Raw genomic sequence first — 24,274 nt, 5'->3', positions numbered from 1 at the left:
GCTACCTTCCAGGATAGGGAAATTTCTTCTTTTTCCTCAGAAATCGAAAAGTGTACAAGCAAAGTCAAAAAACGGAGTTTTTTGGAATAAATCGAATTTTCCTAGTACGCAATAAAAATCGGAGAAACTCCGGGAAAAACGGAGCACTTGGCAGCTATGCCAAATGCTCCACTTATATGAAAAATAATCCAACAAATAAGTTATTAAGGCATAAAATAATCTCTTAAATTAAAACACAGACCACATATAAAATGAAAACCAATAATTTGCCAAATATATATATCAGGCTTGGAGTCAATTACGAGAAAATGTAATCGATTATGACTAAGATTACGAGCCTAAAAAATAGGAGATTACTATTACAATTATGACTATAATCCTTAGCCGAAATGTAATTACGATTACAGGTACAAGAAAATTATGTAAAAAATGTAATTGATTACAATTATGATATGCCGATTACGATTTTGATCACGATTACAGACTCGTGAAAACTATATGTTTTTTAAACAAATATTATAGAGATGACCAGGTTCTATTTTTCGTATGGCAACCTGGAGCTCGTAACCTGGGCAGGAAAAGGAAATTTCTAAGGAGTAGAAATGTTTTCCATAATACAGTGAAACCCCGACTTAACGTTTTCTGTGATTAGTGATAAAAGATGTACCAGGTGGGAAAACGTAAAATTGGGAGGGGTGCTAAAACTCTGTATGTATTGTTTAAAAATTGATTCCTACCCATGAACTTGTGGAAGACATTTGTAAAAATTTTTTTTAGACTTCATTTCCTTAAAAGCACGTTCTATGTTAAAAAAATTTCGTAAATTCGTTTTCAGTTTAACTGCAAATTTGCTTCTTGGTTCGAATTCGCAAATAAAATGTTTTAGAGTTTTTATGATTTGAATCCCTTGATCAGCTGTGAGAACATCTTGCACTACTTCTTCATTGCCTGAATTACTCTCATCAGGAGCTGATTTTATATCAAATACCAAAGTAATTTGTGATAAGATGAGATGATATGTGTTATCAACTTCTGGAAGATTTTCAAGACTAAGAACATTAGAAGCTCAAGCTTTGGTCTTCAATTTATGTGAAAGAAGATTGCCTGTAAGCAGATTTCCTCCGATCGTTCAAACAACAATAACATAGGATAGATAGGGTTCCAGAGCGGCTTCTAACAGCTATAAATCAAATTTATATTCAAAAAAAAAAAAAAAAAGAAGAAAGAAAGAAAGAAGGGGGAAAAATTCGTTTTTATAGGTGATAAATGATTTTGATCTGTTTGTAGAAAAACATATTAAGCGGAATTTTTGAAAATAGGGTTAATCCAGGGTACGTTAAATCCAGAATATTTTAGCATTGTCAGTATCAAAACTTTCAGTTACAGCAGAAAAATGACATAGGAAGAATGCTAATGTAAGAAATGGGCAACGTAAAATTGGTAATCCAATGTGTCATTTTATTTTAATCCATGCCAACATACAAAGCACTTTATGAAGAAGATATTAAACTAACTTTTAATTTTTAATTTTGTATGTCTAAAATTGACATTGACCAAAAATGTCAAAACAAAAAAAAGTAAGGACAATCAAATGCATAAGAGCACTAGCACGCTTTATAAGAAGGGTCTTGTGACTCCTGACCCACAGCACAGCGATTCTAAAAATCTAAATGCGAAAGGACCGGAAAACACATGTTTGTACTTTTGATATTGTTCTCTTTCTGAGACGGCAGCTTCTTTCTTTGCCTGCCATTGACAGATGAAAAGGAAAATTGATGACGAATCCTAAAATTTGAGGAGACGTTCCTGCCACAGGCACCTACCGCGGAGCACAAAACAAACAGGCTTGTTTATGAACCTTGTTTACAAACAGCCATTTACGCCCACTAAACAGCAGCTTCCGTGGCTCTGATCAAAAGCTTCATCTCCTCCATTTCAGAATCGCAAGTTTTCACTTTCCACAAGTCAGGATTACAAGATCACAACTCTATATTACGATTAATTAAATTTAGATCACAGTTACGACTATGCAAGAAACACTTGATTAAAATTACCACTATGAGCATCCCATTGCCAGATTATGATTACACTAATATGTAATCGATTACGCAGATTAGGATTATGTGATGGACGATTACTCCAAGCCTGATATATACAAATGGATGGTATGCATCATTGCAGGAGTCGGGACTTACTTTTTTTACAAAAGAAAGGCGGCACCTGCTTTATTTGTATCAAACGTAATTTCATATTGAAGGAGAAAAAAAATGAAATTTATTTATTAACAAAATTAATTATGATAGCTTACTTTCCCCAGCTCCCAAGCCACCATAAACTCCAAGCCGCAAATTCCTTAGATCAATATTATTAGCATTGTCAGGGTCTAATGAATCATTACTCCACACACTAAGCCATAAATTTGATCCAAGACTGAAACTATTAGACAATAGGTAGCCAATAATTATCACCAGGCAATGCCAGAGACCATATGATTTAATATATTCAAAGTACACATATGTTTTCACCTAAATGAAATAAATAAGTATTTCAATGCAAAATAAAGACAAAATGACAAAACATTTATAAATTCATGTTAAAAAATAGAGGGAGTGTATAATTTTTGAAGCCCAGTGGCTCAGTCATAGCGCTTCACTCTTCCAGGCCACAGGCCCAGGTTTGATCCCTGGGTCTGGCATGGTCAACTCAGCTGTTCATCTCTTCAGTGGGTCGATAAAATGAGTACCAAGCATGCTTATGATCTAAACCCTGAGGTTTTCACATCAGACTGACCACTTAACCAAAAACATCTGCCTAGCCTGCCCTATCCTTAGTCAGGAAGACTGAGATGGACACAGTAGGTCTTGGCTCCCATGAGCTGTCATACCACAGGGCTTGGATTTGGTATAAATTTTGTCTCAACTTCTGCTTTAATTTCTCTTATTATTTGCCATTTATTATTATAAGTATGTTTTCAATTAATTCTTCTACATTAATTCTTCTTTCTCATACTAATGTTGCAAATAATTGTAACATTTTTTGGTAATATAAATAAATAGTGAAATGTATGAAAGAGAGTTCACTTATACAAATACTAATGTGACAACCAGCAACAGGCACTGGGCCCAGCTTGGCTGGTCTTAGTCAATTTATTAGTCCCCAATGAAGATCAATGACCCTTTTAAAGCTATCTGCTCCCTCACTCATTATAGCCTCTTCTGGTAAGTTGTTCCAAGTGCCCACAAAAGTAATAATTTTCCCTAATTTCTAGATTAGCCTGAAACTTGAATGGCTTAAAACAATGTTTCCTAGTCCAGCTTTTTGTGCAAAAATTTAACCTATCAATATATTTTATACTGATAAATTTAAACAACTGAATCATGTCCCCTCTTGACTCTCTTTTGCTTCAAGCTATACTTATTAAGATTTTATACACTGGTGTAAGAAATTAAGAGAATTTTCAGATTTGGTCAATTATTTCCAGAACTACTGGACCGATTTCAAAGAAATTTGGTATGTACATACATTGAAACAATACAAACCAAATAGCCATCTAAAATTTAAAATACACACGCATGGTCATAAAAAATGCTTGCTATAATCGAATGGTATAAAACAGCGGTTGCAAAATTGAACAAAAAAAAAATGGGTTAGTAGGAGATATGATCCCCTGTAACAGATATATAGGTCTCGCAGTGTGACTCCTTACTTGAAATGAAGAAGTTTATGGGATCCTACGGCAATTTTTTCCACTCGTTCAACAACTCTATACTCTGGCTGTAGAAGGTCCTCGGAGGGGTATTGTGAGTTGCTGTTGTCCTCCCCAGAGCGTCCCAGACACGCTCTATAGGATTGGAGTCTAGAGATCTGCTTGGCCAATCTATCCTGCAAATATCCTCCCGTTCAGGAAATTCATCGACCAGAAGAACTATGTGGTCTTTTGTAAACATCCATTAAAATTAACTCAGGGCTAACAGCTCCCCTCAAGAGGGGAGCGTAGGGCTCAAAGACCACATCCCTATACCTCACAACTGTAAAAGAGCCTCTCTCAAAGACATGGAGGGGCGTGCAGACATCCAGCATGATGCCTGCCCAGACCGTCAAACCTCATCCATAACGGTCAATTTCGTGGGTATTGTAGGGCAGGTAGTGGCTCCCGGTTCAGCTTAACCAACTATTATTGTCCTAAGTTCATTGAATAGAAGCAGGAACCCACTACTTGCCCTCCAATATGCGCAAAATCGACCATTATGACAGTGGGGGTTTGATGGTCTGAATAGGATAATTGATGGTCTGTAATTCCGTAGTTGCAGATTATTCATCAGTTAATCCTGTCCCACTCCTCCTCTATTTCTCTCATTCCCCCTCCTCCCTTTTTTCTTTTCACCAGGCGACCAAGAAATTTTCAAAATGCTATGCTTTGGAAGCCCCCCTCCCTATACCAAAACCATTAAAGAGCGTCTCAAATCTTGTTTCCAGGGTTTCAATTTTGCAAAAATCCATTGCAGAACTACCAAACACCTCGAATTCTAACATCAAAAATGGCTCAAGACTGCTTTTTTGGAGTTGCAATTTCGAAAAATTGCAGAGCCCCAAACGTTACTAAATGTGGGCTACACAGTCGCGCTTTTAATACTTCAATTTGGGAAATTTTTCTGACAAGGCCCTCGAACCTCTTTTCTCTAATGCAATCCAATTGGTCAAAAATTTAATTTTTAAAACGACAATTTATTGAGATGCTTAGCACACAGTCACCTTAAAATAGAGTGAGCTGATGCTCCCATGTAAAATCTGAAAATAAAAAAACTGTAATTCCGAAAAAAATCAAGGTGGAGAGCTTTAAGCCCCTTGTATCACTGAATATTGGTTTGAAACTTCGTCTTTTAGGACTTCGATTTCGAAATGTTTTTTGGGGAGAGCCTCAGAGAAACCCCATCCCTAACATCATCAAAATTTGTCAATAAATGCGTTTTGGAACTTCAATTTCAAAAAATTGGGAGAGGGGTAATCGATTTTGCTCTAGTTTTCAAAAGAATTGGTTGGAAATAGCACTTAAGCCCCCTCCCTTACCCTAAGGTCAATAAATATTGCTTACATTAGTATTTTTATGATTTCAGTTTCTAAAGATTTCTTCTGAAGTCCTCACGAAAAATTCTTCCTCGTAACATCACCAGAGACACTCTAAACCTGCGTTCTGAGGACTACGTTTAAAAAAATTTCTCCGGGGGTGAGTCCCCGGAACCCTCTATTAGATACCGAAAAATTTAAGTGTGTTCTCATAAAATTTGTTTATAGTCATCACTACCAGGTGAATTTGTTTTTGTTTTTTAAACAATAAAATAGATTTGGGCCCGGAAAGAACTTACAGACATTTACAACTGATTTTATTGCAGTATCTTGATTGCTTCAAATGTGCTAGACACTCCTGAACTTGTAGAGCAAATGAAGAATCCTTTTGCTCTTTCTGCAAATTTGTAGTAGCAAAGGCTTACAACCAACTTATAACAAGACTTTTCTATTTAGATTATACTAGATACTAAGATTTTTACTTAACGTACTTTTTAACTTAAAATTGAATATGTTTCAACGCATTTAATATCTGCATTCTTTTTTATTCTTTGTAAAGGAATAAGTATTATACAAATAACAAATAAATAGTCATTAATCTATAGCAATAATTAAAACACATTGCAATTCACCTTAAAAACACTAATTGCAACATAGTGACTAAATTTTTGATAAAATTGGTTAAGTATTAATAATAGATACGAGCATTTATGAGAGCAGACTGCCGCTATCTTTGATGACGTTAGTCTAGAAAATCTACCAGATTTAGGGGGGGGGGGGCATATGTGCACATGAACTCAAAATACTTCCTAGAACACATACTAAACTTTTTTAATAAAACATTCTCTCTGCTCAGCGAGGGATGAGAGCTAACAGCCGCTATCTGTGATGACGTCATAGCAGGAAAATGTACCAGGTTGAGGATGCCCAACCAAGTCCATAATACTTTCTAGGAAACCAATAAAACATTTTTGAAAAAAATCTCCCAACTCAAATTTTCCTACACATGAGCTGTCAGATCCTGGACTAAGGGAAGAAAATTAGAAGATTAAAAGTAAAGCACTCGTATCTGAATATTGAACTTGCTTTCGGAAAAAACGGGAGTGGGTATTTAATTGCAATTTGTATTACAGTATATTTCCGTTTTAACAAAAATAAATTTTCAAACTGACATACTAAGTATCAAGTGAATTCTTAATCAACACCTTTCGTACTTTACAATTTATTAAAAATACTAAAATACAACTTGATAGAAAAATTTAAAGCAAGATGGATAGGTGTATGTGGGGGGAGGGTGCGGCATTTTGAAGTTTTGCCCCACCTTGGAAACTTCCTAGGTCCGGCACTGAGTGATGGTGTTGGTTTCTGAGCAGTGTCGAATGTTTGAAGATGGATGACCTGATTTGCATGATGAAGGAAGACAAGGACAAGTCTGGCACTGAAGAAGACTTTGTTTAACGAGTTGACCAAGTACTTGAGGAAAATGGAAGAGACACCACAATTATCGATGAAAGATTTTTTTTTGGGGGGGGGGAGGGGTGGCAACACTTCCAAAATGAGCAGAAGCTTAAAGAACTTCATATCATTACCGGCAATATTTTATGAGGAGAGTATTTCAAAATTTTTTCAGATGATGACTAATTTCTCAATCGTCAAGCTGATTATGCAAGAAATTAACCTTCATCTCATATTACTTTGAGACAGTGGCACAGCAAAGGGAAGGGGCGGGGAGGTTTGGGGGTGAAAACACCCCCCAGAGCAATTGGTTTTAACATAAATGCAAATTCTAATACAGTAGTTTATGCATATGAAAAGGATGTTTTGATTAAAAAAAAAACTTTAGAAGGTATTTTTCATTGAAAAAAAAACCCTTCAGAAGGTATTTTTGATCAAAAAAAAAAAAAAAAACTCTCCAGAATGTCTTTCTGGCTGCGCTAATGCTTTGAGATATGTTTTTTTTTTTTTCATTTGCTACTGGCCTTTCATTTATAGCCTATTAGAGATTGGAAAAAAAAAGAAAAAAAAACAGCCCTCACACTAACTTATAAATTTAAAATACACTTAATGAGCAATTTACAAAAAAACTTTTCAAAGAAGTGTTTTTTTACTTTTTATGGAGAGCAAAAAAAAATTACTAACAGGCATCAAAAAAAATGACAAAAAATGGGGGATTTCGCAATTACATCAAAAATCCTATCAGTTGAAAACAAAACAAGAGTGAAGCTCAAAATGAAAAAACATATACTTACAGAACCAACTTCCATCCCTTCTTTTTCTGTGAGATTAGTTCCTTTAGCTAATTCTTTAACAGAACTGCGCTTTTTCAATTCTGATTCCACACTGGAAGCTCTTCGTAAACTTTTAGTTCTTTTCCTCACACCTTCTCCACTTTCTGGGAACGCAATGGAGACTCTTTTGGCTGTGCTAATCCGACTGCTATCAGAGTCACTACCACTGTCGTACATTTTAGATAACTGTCTGAAAGGCAATATAATTGAAATCTTACATTTGTAGAACATGATATTCAATGCTATTGTATTATAAAAACATACAATATTTGCAGAAACGTTTATTTTGCATACCAAAACATTAATTTTATTATTATTATTACTTTTAAAAAAAAAAAAATGTTTTGATATAAAAACTGAACTCTCCACAAAGCTGAAAGATTTTACTTTGAATGGTACTTGGTGATTAGTTTGACCTTAATGCATTTTTATTATTAACTAATGTTGCTGATGGCCTGGCTAAGAAGGCATCATCCCAGTTGCAATATCCTGCTGAACCTTTGTCACTCTCTGAAACTTTCTCCAGAATTAGAGCACTTATTATCACCTCCTGGAAACAACCGCCATCCTATCTTTGGCATCGTGCCTCTAGCCGAGGCCTTCGAGATAGGAAGGCCATCCAACTAGCAAATGACGTCATCGTTAGTCGATCCACAATGATATTAGGAAGTGAGCTCTTCGATTAGTATTTTGGTTTAATTAAACTATTTGGTTTATTTATTATTGTCTTCTATTATTTTAGTAGCATTAAAACTTCTACTTTTTCATTAGAAAACATAAAAAGGAACCAATAATCATACATTAAAAAATACACTGAGCTTAATTCATAGTATTTCACATAAAAACATTTATAAGTCTTACAAAGTATTCAAATAACTAAACACGATTTTATTTTACAATCTTGTAAAAACGAAGTGATAAATAAACAGTTTTATTTTTCATTTGAAATTTTTTTTAACACTAATCGCATTTTAACTACTCGTATATTGTATTGAAACATTAAGTCTTAAGAAGTATTCAAATAAATAGATGAACTTTCATTTTACAATTACATCAAAACAAAAAATAATTTTACCATTGTATTTGAATAAGAATAAAATGAAATTTTAAAATATAAATAAACATTTTTACTAAAGTAAACGGGAAATATAACTGCAATACGTTTCAAAGACATAACATCAAATTGAAATACATAATACCAGATTATTAATGTTAACTTAGCTTAACAAATTTATACTTTTAAAAAGATATGAATGTTTGGGTGCCATCCCCCAAAGTAAACGGTGCCTTACCTCTTTCAATTATGAAAACTTCAAGAAAAATACCCCATAAACATCTCCCCCATCTCCCTTAAAATTTCAAGGGCACAGTTATTTATAACTATAGCCGTTGAAAAGCTATCATTATTATGAGACTATGATTCCTACCCCTTCCCCCTTCGGTGGGCACTCTCGAAAAGTTACACAGGAATTCAACTTTAAAAACGTTAAGTAAAGAATGAATTATACAAGATCATGAATACTGTATGTTGTACATCAAAAAATGTATTCAATATCAAAGCAGCCTTTTTTTTTTTGGAATTTGGCTACTTTTCCATTTTTAGCTTTTTCTGATGCTAATGATTCTTGTGTGTGTGTGTGGGGGGGGGGGGCTTTAATAGTTCATCATTTTAGGCTTTTGAAAAATTATTTTAAAGAGCATTAATTGATGACAAAGTAACCTTTTTCAAAAAACTTCTCATAGAACGACCATTTTAGCAATTTCTTCAATACTTAAAACTTCATATATGTTAAATTTAGATCAACATTTTTCTGAGTAGGCTCTTTTAGGAATTCGGTGTGACATTATTGTGACAGGGGGAAGGGAAAGGATAACAAGAAGTGTGACATCACGCGTTGTTTATAACAATATGCTCATGTTGAACAGCGTTACATGTAACAAGGAGGGAGGGGGAGGGGGGGGAGGATTTGTTCAAAATTTTGCAACATCCTTTATGGACAGCCCCTTAATTCAATTTATATTACAATTTCAGAGTTCCTGAAAGCTTATTAACAGAAAACGCAAGGAGTTCAAAATTATATAGTTCAGGACATTTTGCCTTTTTTAAGCATAACAAACAATCATAGAGCATTTGGCAAAAACACGTTGTGTATCCACTGCTCAAAAGTAATCTTTCGCAAGCCCAGAAATCATGAATACCGTTAACTCAACCACAATTTGTACATAAATATCTTAAAACTTAAAGACAACAGTGCAAAAAAAACATATTTTTTTTTTAGTTTGCGCACAGAACCAGCTTGTTTGAATAACATTGCAGGGGCGTAGTTGGGGGAAAATGTTTAAGTATCGAACCCACGACCTCCGGCGTTCAAAGCTAATCTTATTACCTCAGAACTACGGAAGCCCATCAAGGAATGTTTTTTGATCAAAATAACACATGCTAGCGTATGAAACAATTTAATCGAAACAGAAAATATAAGATTAGTTCAGTTAAAAGCCTGTTTCAAAAAACCTGTTTACATATTAACTGAATATCAACACCAAGTTACGTTGCTTCTGATAGCAACAAGTATATTCGAAGAAAATTTTGACATATGTATATTGTCAGCTTGGAAAATCCATTTCGAATAAATGCGTGTACAAGGTTGAAAAAATAAAGAAATAAAAAGTTGCAAGTTAACCGTTTCAAATATTAAAGCAGTATGCTGAAATTACAAATTACAGACAAAGATATCAGAAAGGAAACTGACAATTGTTTGTGTAATGGAGGAAAAGTTAAGTAACCTTAACTGCATGAATTCTAATGGATAAAATGTTAATTTATTTATCTGAGAAAAGTACTTACCTCCGAACTTTAAAATTTATTCCATGAGGCGCCCGATTTTTTTCTTCGCATGCAGGTTGTTCGGTAGCGCAAATCGCTGACTCACTCAGCAGACACTCAGACACTTACAAGACTAATTATATATATATATATTTAATTGCCTCTACATTCCGGTACGTTTAAAGGATGAGATAAATTCAAGAGTATTGTGTTCAAGAATGTGCATCCGAAGTTACATATTTCCTATTTCATCTATTTCAACCAGAGCAAGCAGCACTCTATTTGCTTGAAACTGAACTGCTTTCAAAGTTTCGCGCCAAGTTCAAAGATCGACGACTGGTTGCGTAACGAAGCGGGGGGGAGAGGAGTTGTCTGGCTCTGTTATCACGTGGGTCTCGCTCTAGCCCTTGTGGTGCTGTCTACTTTCTTTGTCTTAGTTGGCTTCTAGTCACCTTAGGTCTCTAAGATTCTACCATGGTTTTTAATACCTTCTCGAGATGTACCAAGCGAAATGTAAGCAAGGCCACTATGGAGCACTTACTATGTTGTATTGCCTTATTGCATGAGGACATACTGGATAGACTTCATCTGTTGTTGGAGAGATTAAAGCAAAAGGACTCATGGACCTGATCTGATTCCAGATCAGTGAGAATTAGCAAGAAGAAAATTAATAACTATTTCAAATTAATTAGAACAAAACTTATCTTGCATTGGCCGTGAAGATCACTTACTGCATTCGTAGATATACATTCACGTTCACAAGCATTTAAAACAGGTTGCACAGAATTACACATGTTTTTAACCAGACTTAGATAAAATGAAAAGCTTTCTGCAAACACAAATCTTAACTAGAAAATTTTCTGCAAATAATTATTTTGCCTAACTCACCCTTGAATAAAAAATTAAATTTATATTCAAATAAGAAAGAGACAAAAAAAAGTGCTTTAAATCATTTAATTTTTTTTACAATAACATATAGTTTGCTTATTTTTCACCAACTGAAGAAAACTGCCAAAATCATTATTTTTTTTACACATGTGCTTTAAAAGGCTTTTGGAGAAAGGCTTTTACAGAAATAAACTCTGGGATTTTCTTAAAAATTCCCTTTAAAAAAGAAAAAATTTTATTTATTTTTTTTTTTTAAATTAACGTTAGCAATTTGAAAAAAAAAATTCTGCAGAGCCAAAATTTCTTTTGCGAACGCTGTTCGCGCGTTCGTCTATATTATGCAAGACTGTTTTTAACTTAACATGATTAAAACTAATAATTTGTTTTAGTTAGTGACTGGTAGCATCATGGGAAAATGCATACATTCAATCAAGAAAGTTAATAAATAAATAAAAACATCTTCTGGTTTATGGAAAATATTTTAAATACAGTGGTGCTCAATTTTCAGTATTATTAATAAAGAAAGATAATCAGAACTACTCTGCTTTCATTTTAAAAACACTTATGAATCTAACTATACTTGATGCAAAGGTAATCCAAAAGTAACAGCTGATTTTAATTTCTGGGTTGTGGGCAAGTTGCTGGTTCAATCACCCAGAGCTTGATACAGGCAAGTATCTTGTAATGATAGTTTAAAGTAATTTCTTCATGTATGTTTCCAAAAATATGTTTCTTCTACGTAAAAGTTATTTCTTAATGCTAAATTGCAGTTATTTTTACTAGAAAATACATTTACTTTATGAGCTACTACAGCTTTTTCCTAACACATAATAATATGTAAAAAAAACTTAATTAATCAGTCAATGGGAAAAGTTGGGATAGTCAATATTGTCATTGATATCTTTTTTGACCACAAACCTAGTTAATTCTGCTGGTGCACCTACTGTAGCTGCTATTTCTTGCATGAAATTCAGTTCATCAGGTAGAATTCCATCTGTCATATCTTCAGCATTTTCTTGCAGATATTGCAGCAAGAAATCTGCAAAAGCACCTTTCTTGGCTAAAAGCTCATGATAGGAACCCCTTTCAGTGACTTTTCCATTCTGAAGAACAATAATAGTATTTACACTTGGAAGAACACTTATTCGATGGGTCACAAGAATTCTTGTCTGAAAAAAATTAAAAATTTTATTAATCAATCAGTTGCATGCAGAGCTAAAATCAATTGCAGAGGATTTTATGGAAAAAAATCGGAAAAGGGATGGAGGGGATTGCATAATATACAGTAGAATATCCATTTAATCTTTTCTCTAGGTGGTTTTGATTTTTCTTCAGTACTGTTAATTACTGTGCATTACATTTTTTATCCTTCATTTTAATATTCATACCCAACCAATGCCACTGAGGGACAATCCGTTAATTTCTAAATATAGTCAAAAATTGAAAGCATAACAAAACTACAGCTAAATTTAAAAAACCAAAAAGAAGAAAAAAAAAACAGAAAAAAAGAACACATAAAATATAAAAATTTATTTTAACAACATACTTGAATGACATGAAATACACCGCCAGCTCAGTTAATTCCAGCCGAGGACTGCAGTTTCGTGCTTATTAGCACTCGTCAGCCCGGCATAGGAAAGTGACTGAGCTGGAGATGGAAAACCTTTTAAAGAAGCTAAGAGTGCCAAACTAACTGGTAGCTAATATAGAATTAGCACAGATGCCTTGCCTTCAATCTTCAAGTTGAACCGAACCATTGCTTCGGTCACTCGTCTGGTCTGTGCTAATTCTATATTAGCTACCAGTTTGTTTGGCACTCTTGGCTTCCTTAAGAGGTTTTCCATCTCCAGCTCAGTCACTTTGCTATGTCGGTCTGATGAGTGCTAATAAGCACGAAACTGCAGTCCTTGGCTGGAATTGACTGAGCTGGCGGTGTATTTCATGTATTTCTGCTTTAGCCCTAGCTAATGGGCGGTAATTTACTGAATATACTTGAATGATTTGGAGCTTTAACTAACATCAAAAATTCACTTGTCTTGTTTATTAGTATTTGTTGACATTCTGAACTATTATTCATGAAAATTATTTTCCAAATTCAAGTTTAAGTTAAATTTCAAGGTAAATTGTTGAAACACAGCAGAATTTTAGAAAAACATACCTTTTTCTTCAACAAGCCTGTAGGTCCAATGACTTGCTCAAAAATATGTTTCCCGACATGGGCATCAACAGCACTCAAAGGATCGTCCAGATAATAAATATCAGCATCATTGTAAACAGCTCTAGCGAGACTTATCCTCTGTTTCTGCCCACCACTTAGATTAATGCCCTAAGAATGAGTAAATAAAACATGTAGCAAAATAGTGATCCTTGTCTTTAAGTGAAAATGTCAGGTAACTGTTAAATTAAATTTTAGGAAATACATTGCTGCCCTTCAATTCTTATAGTAGAAATAAACTTATGATTTCTTGCATTCTTTAAAACAGTGTGCTAACATTATTTAGGAAACTGAGCTATTTTGGTTTGGTAGGAAGAGTGAGAAGCCAATAAAGATGAGCAATATTTGCCGTGCAACCTAATGGGACCATATTTCATGAGTGTCAGAAAATGAAAAAATTGGAAACATATTCAACAAGTACAAGTCATTACTTCCAATGTGGTACATTACCCATCAGAAAAGTAGAATGTTTTCAGAATATCATGGGCAAACATTTACAATATGCATTATCAACACTGGCAAACTATGAAGAATTCAATCATCATTCATAGATGATTTGCCACTGACTTCCATAGCTGATCTCATTGCAAGAATCCTCTTCCAAGAATGATTGCGACCCAATTTCAAAATTGTAGAAAAATAACTCTTGTAAAATCTTTTGACATTGTACACACTTTTCTTTCACTTTCCTTGTGCCCCCAAAAAAACTTCTGCCCCTAGCAAATCTATTTTTTCCATAAAAGCAATTGATGAAAAAACATTAACACTTCCCACTATTTCTCCATTCGTTACAAATTTTTCAGAGGGGAAATATAAATTTAAAATATGAAGGCTGAGGTAGGACTTGGGAAAAAATAAAAAAAATATCCTGAAACTTTTGAGTCTTGCATCGCAAACAATTCAAGTAATCTTCATTGGAACTCAATCACCCCTATCTTTTTCAGCAACAAAATAAAGAGAATTCTATTGATCATTGAAAGTTTTTTCGTCACTGGTGGAAATTATGCAGTTGCATCATTGGAAATTTCTCTATTTTTTGTCTGGTTCTGATCTAAATAAATAAGATGGTACATCCAGGGTTTGCTTTAAGTATTTTTATAAAGGTCTATTTCTGTACCGAAGTCGTTGAATTTTTTTACAGCACTTACAGTTAAGAAATTAATTTTTTTAGGAAAAAAGTTGCTAATATTTACACTAAAAAATTCGTAAATTAATTTGAAATGTGTAATCAAAATGAAATTTTTTTACAGACGAGTATGGCTAGTTTTGAAGCTTTTCGGACTGCAGAATTTAGTGAAGGGTCCATTTTTTGAGTTCGGAATTTTGGGAAGGATCAATTTTTTAAGCTCAGAATCTTTTGAAAGGTTCATTAGTGAACCCAATTTCTTTGTAAATGAGCCCCTAATAACAGATTTTTTTTTTCAGTTGAAAGATGGACTTGAACATGACATAATGTTTTTATAATACTCTGAATGAAGGGATTCTTTCATTCCTTTTATTTTGTCAAAAACGTCTACAAACATCCAGTTTGTAGTGTAATTTAATACAAAACAAATATAAATCTGCAATTCAACTAAGTAATATTTAAGAAATCAAAGGAAAAGCAAAATATGTTACTCAAAATGTTAAAAAACACAATAAACTTGAAGATGGGAACAAACCTTTTCTCCAATTTCAGTTTGATCTCCACCAGGCAAAATTTCAAGATCAGGTGTTAAGGCACAAGCATCTAGAACATTTTTGTATTTTGATGAATCAAGCTTTTTTGTAAACAGTACATTATTCTTTAGTGTAGCATTTTGTATCCAGGCTTGTTGAGGGACATACGCAACAGACCCCTAAAATGATCTTGCATTAATTTCAAAGCCACTTTACATATCTATGACAATACATATGACAGAATGATATTTTGGATTTATATTTTGATGAATCAAGCTTTGTTGTAAACAGTACATTGTTTTTTAGTGTAGCATTTTGTATCCAGGCTTGTTGAGGGACATACGCAACAGACTCCTAAAATTATCTTGCATTGATTTCAAAGCCCATTTACAGTCGTATGTATTGTCATATCTATGACAATGCATATGACAGAATGACATAAAAATATACTGTTGTTTTCAATGTTTCAGTAAATTTCAACCTATTGGTTTGTATGGGGTTCGGTGAAGACATTGCAGTATGTTTAATTTTTTATAAAACATCAAATTAAAAAAAAAAATTGAATTTTAAGTCTTGAATTCAAATTTTGTTTTTCTCACATACAAGTTATGATAGGACACAACTCGTAGGGTTTCTTGCTTCTACAAAAGGAAAGGAATGTCAATGTCCAAAAATCTTGTCATACTATGCGCCCGTCATACTATGACAGGTGATTTCCAAGAATATGTAATATGAGGCATATCCAAAAAAAAAAGGTGATTAAAATGCGGTAGAACAGTTCAAAATTTCATGGCCAATATCCTCTAGCACACTTAGTTTAAAATTTTTTTACAATATATAACCTCAAGTATTCTTATTTCTTATCAATCTCAAATGATGAAAAAATCTCAAATAATGGGAATTAGTAATCTGGAAATTTTGTATTCAGACAAAGGTTTGCTGGTTAAGTTCATCTATATAAGTGTTTTTTTCTGAAGAATTTTACACAAGAAAAGCTTTTTTAATGTTAAGTCTGCTTGAGTTAAGTGCTGAAAAGAATATGAATACACTCATGCCACAGAAGATTTGTAACTAAGATGATAGAAATTTCCTGCTCTAAATAAATATTAAAAACAACATTTGTCATGGTAATCTGAAAAATCGGAGCAGCATCAACTTTGGTCAGCACAGGATAATAAATAAGCAATTCATGATTGCTAAAAAAAAAAGATATTAAAAGAAAATTCTTATGAACAATACTTTTACAATTTTTATTTATTTAATTTCACATTGCAACTGCTTTTATTTATTATTTTTCTAACGATTTTCATATTATGCATGCAAAACTAAACTTTGCGACAGTGAAACAGGTAAAATGATATTAAGAGGGAGGGATGTAGGATGGAGTATCACATTAATGACTTTACTGAAAGGATTTAGAAGGCTTGTGGTTCTAAGTTAAAAGCATTCTCATGTGAACAATTTTAATTTTTTATGTGTTTACATTGTTACAAAACAAACTATCTTGAAATCTTTTTTATCAATCAAAGTAATGAGAGAAAAATCTTACCTTGACATTCACTCTTCCTGATAACTTCACCATATCCCCCAATAAAGCTGACAATAATGATGATTTACCAGATCCAACCTGTCCAACAATAGCAACAAGTTCTCCATCCTTTGCACGGAAATTTAAATCTTTCAGAGCAGGAGTTTCATCTTTTGCCCACGAAAAGGTACCATTCTCAATAATTACTGGGTCTTCTAAAAAAAGAACAGATAAAAAAATGTAAATAAAAGAATATTTTGTTTTAAAGTTGTTGCCAATTTTTTAATATAAGAATTTAAAGAATAGGGTAGAGGAAAGCAAGCAAAAGGTTCCTACAAAAAAATAGTTAGTAACAAAATGATGTCTACTATTATTTATAAAACTTTTTAGAAAATGTGCAAACATATAATAATAATTTTATGTTTTACTTTTGTTCACAAGTCTATTCTCCCCTACTTCTCTCTTTTTGGAAATTGCTTTGGCTGTACTCAAGTTGTCTACTAACAGTAAAATAAAACAAATCACCTAGATCATTTGTTACGAAGATTTGCTTGAATTAAAATCTAATCTGCAGAAAACAGGACAAGGGCACTCATATAGGAAGGCAAGGGGGGCTCAAGCCCTCCCTTTGAAATGAGAAATTCCTTGCTTTTAGTGCTTTTTTCTTTGCAAAAATGGTTAAAAAATCTCCTTTCCAGCCATTAACCCATTCGGGATGAACGACGCGTCTTTGCGACAGCGCTAGGTGGTCCTTCAGAGACGAAAAACGCATCAGTGAGTTAGGGTAAGTAGTACGCAGCGGGCCTAACACGACGCTTTTCTGCGTTTTAGATTTGGAACGAAATGTTTACTATTAGATGGCGTTACTTATCCATGTTCTGTTCAAATGATTGCTCTTCTGTATTAGTATTTCTCTGTCTGACGTCAGAATGGGGTATGTCACATGTCTGTGATTTATTGGATTTTGTGAAAGAAAATATAAACATGTGCTCACAAGTGAGAAGGGAAACGTATACTCATTTTGAAGTGGCTCTTTCTAGTTTCGGTTCCATTTATAATGGGATTGGAGGGGAGATATTCTAGCAAGGGGTTTTACTTTTACTACTAGCAAGGGGTTTTACTTCATTTGGTAGCCATGGTGAACACGTTTCATCTTTCCGAGGACGAAATATTTTAATTTATGACTGATCCATCTATGGATCTTGCGGATCACATTGAAACAGCTATAAATTATTTTTGTTGGAGTTCTTCATACAGTAGTTACTTTCGAAAATGATACGCTGAAAAAGAAGGCAAAGAACTTAGATGGAGATGTGTAATTTGCTCAAAGCAGAATAAAAGATGTAACACTACGTATGAGTGTAAAATGCTCAAAGCTATCTGAGCTTTGAGATTTTTCATATGGCTTTACAATATTAATTGTTACAATATTCTTCAAGTATTTCATAATATTAAACGCAAATATTTTCCCTGTTTTGCAGAAAATATTTTGTTTAATTTTGGTACTTTGAGTTATTGTAAAAAACAATATATTTTGCATTTTTATTGCTAAATACAAATTATTTTCATCCAATTTTTTGTTATGATTGAAATTTTGATATATTTTATCATATATTAAAAAATGGTTTCATTTCTGCTTAAAGTATATATTTTATCCATTATTATGTATGCGTACTTTCCGAAATTGCGTATTAGGCTTAGCGGGAGTGTTGGACTCGCGTGCAACCGTGGATGAAAGACCAGAAGTTCGAGGAACTAAAACGGGTTGTTGCAAGCCCAACAGAAATTGTGGTTTGATCTCCTCGGGGGAAAAATGGAATTGAAAAACACATTTAACAGTCAAAACAATTTTATTCAATAACGATAAATATATCTTAAAATTTTTAATATCAACAAGGGTAAATAAACTACTTTTTCCACCCACAAACATTTTGACTGAAAATAAACCCCCCACAAGAACATTTATAGGAACACATTTCATAATACAGTATGGTTTAATTCCAAAATTTAACGGACTAGTCAAAAGCTAGTCCACCTTGAGTTCAATGCCTAAAAATAGAATAGTCCTGATAAAACTAGATGAAAGTTCATACCACTCAGGATATTCATTCCTTAATACTTGGTATATCAAAATGTGAAGGCCTGATCCTTCCATAGGATCCTACGTCAAAGTTGATTGCAGCCCGTACCACTTGTGGCCAGTGACCATGCTGGACCTCCCATAGACTTGACCTCTCGGACACCAAGAACCGCCACATCCGGTGAAGAACCCTTACACGCGGACATCCAGTCCAGCCAGATTCCAGGACATCTTTTAATCCAATCCAGCGTGAACCTTCAACAGTCTTGTGAAACCTACGTCCAACAAGATCAACTTCCGTGAAAGAAACTCCACAATCTTTCATCTTTTCATCCTTCACCACCAAAATGCCTCAAGGTGACCAATGGAACCTGCCCGCTATTTTAGCCAGATACAACAAACTTATTTCCTACATTTTTCTAAAAAATGAAGTCCACTCGACAACGTGGAACTGATGAGAAACTGGAGCACACTGCTCCCAGTAACACACCGGACTGCAGTTACGGCGACATCAAAACTGATAAGATAAGAGTAATATTGATTGATTGGGTGCACTCACTTAAATACATTTCTCAATCCCACCACGTGATGATGTGACATTTATCGAATCACATGCATAAATTATCACTGTGAAACAACACAACACTGTTTTATTTTAACTGTGAAACCTTTTAAAATAGTTGTTCATGTGCACTCAGCAAACAGTTACTTACCTCTGTAACAATGACGTCACATAATCGCATTGTGTAAACAAACGCATGATTCTGTTGGAATTTTTACTTTGGGAAAGATTTCGTCCGCCAGTTAGATAGTGGGATAATTTTCAATGTTTGTAATACAATGAATTAAGTTCCTAGAACTTTCTTAAACCTTTGGGAATTGTCTTCAAGAACTAAAATTTCATATTTTTGCTAACAGGGAGAAATTACCCCAGCCTGTGCGCACAGTTCGCGTGTAATAGCTGCCGTCCTGAGGGAGCGCTATCTTCTGCGGACTGCCGTCCTGAACGAGTTAATGAGTAAGTTATTAAAAATATCAAATTTTAATATGCCTAATCTGTACTGAAATTGGTTTCTATGGTAAAATGTTCTGCTAAAACATGAGGAAAATTTTTGAGCCCCCGATATAATTTTGCATATGGGCACCCTTGAAACAGGACAGATTAAGCAACAGGAACAAGTAATGCAAACGCAAAAAACTACTTTGTTGTGCTGTTGTTGTTACTTATACTACTTAGATACCCCAGCCCAAGTAGGGATGCAATTCGATTTAAGGCAGAGAGATACGGCTTTGGTTTATCGAGCACCAATTTAGGTGGAAGTCCGATTTGGCTCAGACAGCACACAATAGATAGCAGCACCATCTATCAACATTTCAATAATTTAGAACCAAACTAGAAGTCAAACAACTCCTGATTTTGCACCCACAGAGGTATTGAGCAGGGTTGCCAGGTTTAAGAAGAGTAAATACGGGACAGGCTTTTAGGAGTGAAAGCGGGGGGGGGGGGGGATAGGGTTTGAGACTGAGGGCAATTACTGGATAGGTGTATTTTTAAGGAGTGCTATCGGACGTAGAACGTCTTTCATGATAAATCTGAAAAATTCAATCGTAACAAAGCATTAAACCTTGCAAAATGTCGCCGATCAAAATATAAAAATCGTTTTCATTGCGATATACGAAGCACCCTTAGATATATTTCCAACATTAGTCAATGAGCAAAGAGGAAGCAATCATTCAGCTCCTGGTCTGCCGCCAAAACAAAAACCAAATTAAAACAAAAATAATTTTTGCGTTTGCTGCCATATGATTTTCATATTGCTCTTTTTTTTTCATTTTTTATTCCACTGTATTTTTTTCTCTTAAAAAAAATCTCGTTTTGTAAAATATTGTTTTAAACTAGAATACGGGACTTTAGGCGTCCCGTATGGAAGTTCTCCGGGACCTGGGACAATTTTTCAAAATATGGGACTGTCAATTGAAATCCGGGACGTCTGGCAACCCTGGTATTGAGTCACTTGGAGGACTTTGTGACCTCGAGCATATTTAACGCTCCCCAGTGATCATAATGAAGAGAGTAATACATACTTAAAATAATTTGAAAATACTTTACACTACATAATTCAATATGTATAAGGCCTCTATTTGTAAAAGTTCTTTTTTTTTAATTTTTAAAAAGATGTCAGTCTTTTTTTTTGTTACGCCAGTCATAACATGGTAAATGCTTCTAATAACTGGATGGCCAATGTTGGAGTGTATGCTTGTTACCACTAATAAAAGTTTTAATGTCGTTTCTGGTACAGGCTCCTAAATATTAGTACTACTTAATGAAATATTTTAACTGCACTCCAGATTGACCTTCAATTTGGAAACTATGGGATTATTTCCCAGTTCAGGTACCCATCATATAATTCAATAAATTTTTACCGTATTGTATCCAAAACCGTATTATACTTCACTACTTATTTAAATCATTATTTTACGAGGTACCTGCTTTAAAAAAAGTGAAATCAACACATTTAAAAAATGATTGGTCATAAACAATATCCATGCTCTTGCATGAAAAGGTTTAGTTTTTGCAACTGATCATTTTACCATAGGGATTTCCCAAAATTCTAATCTTTGAAAAATCTCTACTTTTTGGGGAATTTTGTAGCTTTGAAGAAAAATTCGGGAGATCTTTACTTTCTTAGGAAGTATAGGGAAGACACCAAAATTCCAGAGTCTCTCGAACAAATCAGGAGAGTTAGGAGCTATGAAATGCTCAAATGAAGAAGAAAATAAAAGGCTTACTTTCTGATTGGCTATGTTCAATGATATCTGGATCTATTTCATCTTGCTGTAAGTATTTGTTGATTCTTTTCAATGATACAACAAACTAAAATGAAACAATAATATTAATAAATAACACTGTTTCATCAAAAGTTTAATGAAACTGCAAAAACCAGACATTGCACGATGTTATGAAATTTAACTGAGTTTCTCAAAAACAAGAAAAAAGAGAAAAGAATAAATATAGAGTTGCATTGAAATTGCTATTGACTGTTTGATAACATTCAGATTCACTGTCATAGGAAGGTAAAAGTGCAGTATTTGCAGAAATAAGTTTTAGAGATATTTGAAGAAACTTGCTTTGGATTCCACACTAATATTAGAGAAGTTATGATTTTTTTTTATGCACTTTATTTTAAGTTAAAACCAAAAAAGTAAGCTTGAGAAATACAGCTAAAGCACGATACAAAAATGCTAAGCCCAAAAGTTGTATCTGCACTTTTTATCAAAATTGTCCAGTAAAAATAGCGTTTGGGGTCAAACAAATTGCAACAGAAATGATTCTTGTGGGAATTGGTAGGTAACATGGTCCTAATAAACATACTAAAAATATACATCTGTACTGTTGGGACAAATATGTTTTTTGGCCGCCATTTTGAAAAAATAACAGAAAAATTTTTAAATTAAAAAAAAAATCATTTGTGGGATGAAATGATAGAAAATTTCCAGTTAAAAAGTCAACGAAATATGAGATATTAAAAGAGAAGTGAACATACTAAAGCTATTCTCTCGTTCTATCGTGAAAAATGATATTTTGAGCCGCCATCTTGAAAAGTCATGAAAAAAAAAAAAAAAAAAATGTGCAGTATCAAAAATGAAAGGAAATTTCAAGCTGGAAAGGAATATAGCATAAGATTTTTGAACAGAACTGAACTTGATAAAAATATACACCCTTGCTACTGCGAAAAAGTGTTTTTTTTTCGGCAGCAATCTTGAAAAATCATGAAACATTTCCGAAATTAAAAAAAAAAAAAATCATGGTTGGCGTCAAGTAAAAGTAAATTTCACACTGAAAAACGATATTAGATTTTTGAAACAAAGTGTTTTTTAAGAGGAAATAGATAGAAAATGGTAAAACAATTATGCTTACATGAACTTGTGTTAGCACCACAAGTGCTAATGCAATTCTCAAAAGACTATAATCCATTTGCTATTCTTTCAAGTGGTTTATGGAACATTTTTAATGGAATGATGGATAGCAAAAACAAAGTTACTGCAGAAAATTCTGATGTCAGTAGAAGAAATATCATCTATATTGAGTACATTTGCAGGGCTTAATTTGGAACAACTTTGAATTACAAACTCATGCTCAACTCTTACTTGCCAAAATACACTAGAAGAACCATGTAACACTTCAAAATGTATATGCCGTTGATATGGACTTCCATACTATTCCTTGACCCCAAGGTATATTTGTAAAAAATGTTGTGGGAATAACTGCACAAACACAGGAAACATTTTGAATTTGGATGAAGATAAAGATGAAATTTTATTTTGATAAAATAAATATTTTATTTTATACTAGTGGCACCCGCACGGCTTCGCCCGTAATAGAAAAATTAAAGGTCTTTTGGTTCGCTTGTATATTTACAAATGATGTATGGTAAATTTTCTCGCCAATTGGCTTGTACCGACGTTACAGTTCCACGTTATGATAATTTCGTATCTCGCCAATTGGCTTGTGCCCATGTTACGATTCCACGTTATGATAATTTCGTAATTTATGATAGTTTTTTTTCTTAAAATTTGAATAAAAAAAGAACCACATCGAATTTTCGAAAAATCGCTTCGAGGTGCACACCCCCATGCTACATACTAACTTTGTGCCAAATTTCATGAAAATCGGCCGAACGGTTTAAGCGCTATGCGCGTCACAGACATCCTACGGACATCCTACAGACATCCTCCGGACAGAGAGACTTACTGCTTTATTATTAGTAAAGAAAACTCCTTTAAAATCATGATTTTGTTTTTTCTTCTTACTACATTTTTTTTTTACACTCGAACGCAAAGTTATCCACAATTCTTATATCGCTTTGATTAATAATGTTTTTAACACAACACGAGACGTCGGTTTTTCGGCTTCTATTTCATTATTTCCTTTCTTTTCAAATTTAATTTATTATGCTGCCCACTTTACTTTATTAAGCAGGTATTGTCCCGTGGATGGCTAATTATTGGGACTTGTTTTTCCTAACCAGCCAAGGCGAAAAACCTTGCTTTTAATTTTAGGTTTAAGCTGTTGTGCATGCACGAAATGATTGCAAAATAACAACATAACAAAAAAACAACAAATTGAAAAAAATTGAACACATTATGCTAGAAAAAGTAGAAATGCAAAACCGACAAATTTAACCACAACTACATTCAAACTAAAAATTAACTGGGTGGGCACTGCTTCGTCGAAGGAGAGCAGGATCAGTGGTTGTACTTAAAATTTAAAATTTGCATGTTTCTGAAGAGCCGGCAGCGCACGAGTTAACATTGAAAGTTTAATTGTTTATTAGAAAGTCTAAAAAGAAAATACTACTGCTGACTTGTGCAAATCCAATATATATATATATATATATATATATATATATATATATATATATATATATATATATATATATATATATATATATATATATATATATCAGTTGGCTCTCTGTTTTACACAGGGCTGTGGAATCAGAGTCGGAGTCGGACTGATTTTGGAATAAAGGAGTCGGAGTCGGAGTCGTTGGAAAACATGCCGACTCCGACTCCGGGCTTCTTTTTTTCTTTCCTTTTCACTGACTCTCCTTGCATTTTTTAAAAATTGATTACCAATTGGTTCGATTACATGTATAAAAAGATACTAATGAGAAAATAACTGCCATTATGGCAATCAGCTAGCTTGAATGCTTACCGAACTTTC

The 24,274-nt window shown here is 33.7% G+C and overlaps 1 protein-coding gene across 1 annotated transcript in view; it reads right to left on the bottom strand.

The window, feature by feature from the left end:
• The window catches only part of LOC129226938 (multidrug resistance-associated protein 1-like), a 111,634-nt gene that overhangs the window by 48,780 nt on the left and 38,580 nt on the right, over window positions 1–24,274 (bottom strand). Inside the window, exons 12-18 of the mRNA XM_054861566.1 lie at window positions 21,337–21,421; window positions 16,488–16,681; window positions 14,941–15,117; window positions 13,223–13,390; window positions 11,983–12,233; window positions 7,314–7,542; window positions 2,309–2,525 (exon numbers count right to left, since the gene is read on the bottom strand). Of these exons, the coding sequence (XP_054717541.1) occupies window positions 2,309–2,525; window positions 7,314–7,542; window positions 11,983–12,233; window positions 13,223–13,390; window positions 14,941–15,117; window positions 16,488–16,681; window positions 21,337–21,421 (1,321 nt within the window). The remainder of the gene's footprint in view (window positions 1–2,308; window positions 2,526–7,313; window positions 7,543–11,982; window positions 12,234–13,222; window positions 13,391–14,940; window positions 15,118–16,487; window positions 16,682–21,336; window positions 21,422–24,274) is intronic.

The sequence above is a fragment of the Uloborus diversus genome, chromosome 7 (assembly GCF_026930045.1).
Source record: "Uloborus diversus isolate 005 chromosome 7, Udiv.v.3.1, whole genome shotgun sequence".
Classification (NCBI taxonomy): domain Eukaryota; kingdom Metazoa; phylum Arthropoda; class Arachnida; order Araneae; family Uloboridae; genus Uloborus; species Uloborus diversus.
Note: the sequence above shows the minus strand (reverse complement) of the source record. Positions and strands in the feature narration are given on the sequence as shown.